Source organism: Geospiza fortis, unplaced genomic scaffold (assembly GCF_000277835.1).
Source record: "Geospiza fortis unplaced genomic scaffold, GeoFor_1.0 scaffold391, whole genome shotgun sequence".
In the NCBI taxonomy this organism is placed as follows: Eukaryota; Metazoa; Chordata; class Aves; order Passeriformes; family Thraupidae; genus Geospiza; species Geospiza fortis.
This window is the reverse complement of record NW_005054472.1, coordinates 482,243-486,330: the sequence shown is the minus strand read 5'-3', so window position 1 is coordinate 486,330 and position 4,088 is coordinate 482,243. Positions and strand designations below refer to the sequence as shown.

At 52.5% G+C, this 4,088-nt stretch overlaps 1 protein-coding gene across 1 annotated transcript in view; it reads right to left on the bottom strand.

Annotated features, from left to right (window-relative positions):
- Positions 1-3,860, bottom strand: part of IKBKE (inhibitor of nuclear factor kappa B kinase subunit epsilon) — a 23,208-nt gene extending 19,348 nt beyond the window's left edge. Inside the window, 5 exon segments of the mRNA XM_031062887.1 lie at positions 490-650; positions 1,768-1,949; positions 3,262-3,339; positions 3,342-3,378; positions 3,483-3,860. Coding sequence (XP_030918747.1) covers positions 490-650; positions 1,768-1,949; positions 3,262-3,339; positions 3,342-3,378; positions 3,483-3,674 — 650 coding nt within the window. The 5' untranslated portion in view covers positions 3,675-3,860.
- Between the last annotated feature and the right edge of the window lie 228 nt (positions 3,861-4,088).

Below are 4,088 nucleotides of genomic sequence, written 5' to 3'. Positions count from 1 at the left end.
ACTAAAACTATACTAAAGAAAGAGAAAGGAGACATCAGAAGGCTGGAAAAGAATGCATAATAAAGTCTTGTGACCGACTAGAGAGTCCGACACAGCTGGACTGTGATTGGCCATTAATTAAAAACAATCCACATGAGACCAATCAAAGATGCACCTTTGGTTGGTAAACCATCTCCAGACCACATTCCACAGCCATCAGATAATTATTGTTTACATTTCTTTTCTCAGGCTTCTCAGGAGAAAAAATCCTAGTGAAAGGATTTTTCAGAAAATACGTCTGTGACGGGAAGGAACCTTAAAGATCACCTGGTTCCAACGCCCTGCCATGGGCAGGGAGGCCAGTGTCCCACCCAAGCGTCCCATTTGGAGGGAAAACGTGGCAAATGGGACATGGATTCTTCCCCACACTCCCCACAGGCCCCTTGGGTTTGGGGCTAAAGCAGCGTGAGCCACCCCCTGCTCCCCACCACAGCTGGGCACGGTACCCACATGATCTCCTTGTTCCTGCGGGGTCCCCCGAAGGGCACGAAGGGCAGGCTGCCGGTGGCAGCGTGGTAGAAGGTGACACCAATGCTCCAGAGGTCCACGGTGACACCGAAGGCCTTCTGCTGCGGCTTGCGCAGCACGGCCCGCTCGTACACGTCAGGGTGCTGGGGGGGCACAGAGACATGGTCCTGAATGAAAAACAGCACCTGGAACACAGAGCTGGGTCCTGGCTGAAAAATATCAGCTGGAAAACAGATCTGGGTCCTCCCAAAAACTTCTAACAGAGCTCTGGGTCCTCCCCAGAAAACTTCTAACAGAGGTCTAGATCCTCCCCAAAAATCAGCACCTGGAACACACATCTGGGTCCCGGCTGAAAAATATCAACTGGAAAACATCTGGGTCCTCCCAAAAACCTCTAACAGAGCTCTGGGTCCTGGCTGAAAAATATCGACTGGAACACAGGTCTGGTTCTTCTCAAAAACTTCTAACAGAGCTCTGGGTCCTGACGTAAAAACATCAAGTGGAAAACAGCTCTGTATCCTCCCAAAAACTTCTAACACAGCTCTGGGTCCTGGCTGAAAAACAGCACCTCTAACAGAGCTCTGGGTCCTCCCAAATAAAAGATCACCTGGAACACAGTTCTGTGTCCTCCCCCAAAACCATCATCTCTGACAGAGCTCTGGGTTCTCCCAGAAACCATCACCTGGAACAGAGCTCTGGGTCCTCCCAAAAAACCTCTTAAGAGAGCTCTGGGTCCTCTCAAAAACCATCACCTGGAACAGAGCTCTGGGTCCTCCCAAAAAACCTCTAAGAGAGCTCTGGGTCCTCTCAAAAACCATCATCTGGAACAGAGCTCTGGGTTCTCCCAAAAAACCTCTAAGAGAGCTCTGGGTCCTCCCAAAAATCATCACCTGGAACAGAGCTCTGGGTTCTCCCCAAAAAAATCACCTCTAACAGAGGTCTGGGTCTTCCCAAAAACCATCACCTGGAACAGAGCTCTGGGTTCTCCCCAAAAAAATCACTTCTAACAGAGCTCTGGATCTTCCCAAAAACCATCACCTGGAACACAGCTGAGTCTTCCCAAAAATCATCACTTCTAACAGAGCTCTGGGTCCTCTCAAAAACCATCACCTGCAACCCTGCCACAAAGCACCGAGCCCCTCGCCTTCCAAAAACACAGATCAGGCTCTCCAGGTGATTCAGCTGCAGGACTGAGGGACAGGGCCCAGCCTCCCCCAGGACGCCCAGGGCCACCACCAGCCTGGCACGTGCCCTCCTCACCAGGTACTCCTCTGTGCCATAGACGGACACAAACTTCTCATCATCCTCCAGCTCTCGGGCGGCTCCGAAATCCGTCAGTTTGTAGATGCTCTGCCCGTCCTCCCCCACCAGCCTCATGATGTTGCCGGGTTTGATGTCCCTGTGCACGACGCCGTTCTCACGGAGGTGGTTCATCCCTGCCACTGGCGCAAGGGAGAGGCAGAAATTCAGGTGTAGGAGCCAGTTTGAGTTTAGGAATGAGAAAAGAGCTGGAGAGGGAGTAAATGCCACGGTGGTTGTTGGAACTCAGTACAGCCCTCTGGGTGTCCAGAGTTGCCGAGGACCCTGCCGGGGGGCTCAGAGACCCTGGCACAGCAACACCTCACAAAATACCTAATACCTCACAAAATTTTCTACCAATTACCATGCCTTCTGGTACTTTGTTGAGACAGGACTTATCTGCTCCTGTATCAACCAAAAATTCAAATTCTTCATTTAGGGGTCCCAGTTCAAAGTTCACCAAGGGCTCCTCTAGATGTTGCATCAGGTCCCTTAAAGTGTAAAGCTCTTGACACCCCTAATTGTCACCTCTAAGGACCCTCCCTAAGGCTTCTTGTTCCCTGGCTATTGCCTCATCGAGACTGAGCTTTTTACAAGCCCTCCTAACATGTCCAGTTTCTCCACAATAATCCCAGAGCACCTGCGGATTTGATTATGACCCGTGGAGCAAATTGCCAGCTTTGTATGAGGACCTGAAAGTCACAGAAGTTTAAACAGTATAATAATAAAATTATCACAGGGTGAAAAGGTAGATTTTAGGATTTCTAGAATGGGGGTTTTGGGGACAAGATGGAGGGATCTGGGTGTGTCCAGCCTTTCTCCTTCTTCTTCTTCTTGGTCTCCATTTTCTGCAGTGATGTTGGCACTTTGGGATTGGTTTAGAGTAGAAGCTCACTGTCTAACACAGGTGATAGGTATTGGGAATTAAGTGTAAATATGTTATATGTAGTTTGTAGTATAAAAGGACAACAGAGTGCCTGTGGCTGGGCCGCGGGGCGAAGTACGTAGTTTGTAGTATAAAAGGGCAACAGAGTGCCTGTGGCTGCCCAAAAAGAAAAATTTTATAGATAAGAATTAATAAACAACTTCAAAACCGAAAACTGAAGAGCTCTGACTCGTTCTTCGGACGTGCGGGCCGAAGCAGACACATCCTGCACATCTCGGGGCAGCAATTATCAACTAAACTCCGAGAGGTGGCTGCACTTAGACGGGGATCAGTGTGACTGGGGGATGGAGAGGACGAGGACATGGCAGGGCACAGCTCCTTGTCACAGCAGCTTCCCAGAGCAAGGAGAATCCCTCAACACTGAGCTCAACCCCACCCTGTTCAGGGCTGCAATTCCTGACCCCTCACTCCACTGCCCAGGGCTGGTGCCTGCAGGGACCCTCAGCATCGTGGGGTCCCCAGCTGGAGGGTCTCAGTCCCGGCTGGTGGTCCCTGACCCCCACACTCACCCACACACTGCAGCACGATGAGGAACTCGGACTCAGCCAGGCCAAAGGCATTGGCTGGGGCTTCCAGCACGTTCAGCAGCAATATTCCATCACCAGCACCTTCTGCTTGCTGCTGCCCTGCGGGGGGAGATGGGCAGGGCTCAGCCAGCCCCGTGTCCCCCCCCCAGGTCCCCTCCCTTGGCTGGTGAGCCCCAGCGTTTCCCAGAGGGGCTCCTGCTCACCGTCTCCTCCACGGCGAATAATTTGACAATGTTTTTGTGGTTCAGCTTCCGCAGCATCTCGAACTCTCTCATCTGCACCTCCTGGGGCCGCAGGTAGCTGGCACTGTTGAACACCTTCACGGCGACCAGCTCCCCCGATTTCTGGGGAAAAAAAGAGCAAAAAGAGGGAACGAAAACACCAGGTGATGCCATTCACGTGCAAAGCAGCTCCAGGAGCTCTGTTCCGGCTTCCACCGGGGGGATGTAAATGATGAAATGATGAAATGATGCCTCTGCGCCGCTCGGCTGCACAAACAAACCGCTGTTATTCACCTCCCTGCCCTTCCTGTCCCGGCACCCACGTGCTGAGTGTCGCTCTGTTTATCCGGCCCCACAAAAAGTTCCCATCTGCAGCCCGGGCTGGCTGGCGGCTCCCCGAGGGATGGGGATGTTCCCAGCCCGCTCCCGCAGTTTGCTCAATAAACTTCAAAGGCTGCTGAGGAGGAGGAGAGCCCGCTCCAAGCCCGGCAAGTGTTTGCATGAAGTATGCAAATGGCCAAGGATGGGGTTTTCAAAACCTCTGGGCATTCCCCGGGAAGCAGCGGCTCCTTCCCCCCCGCGCCGCTC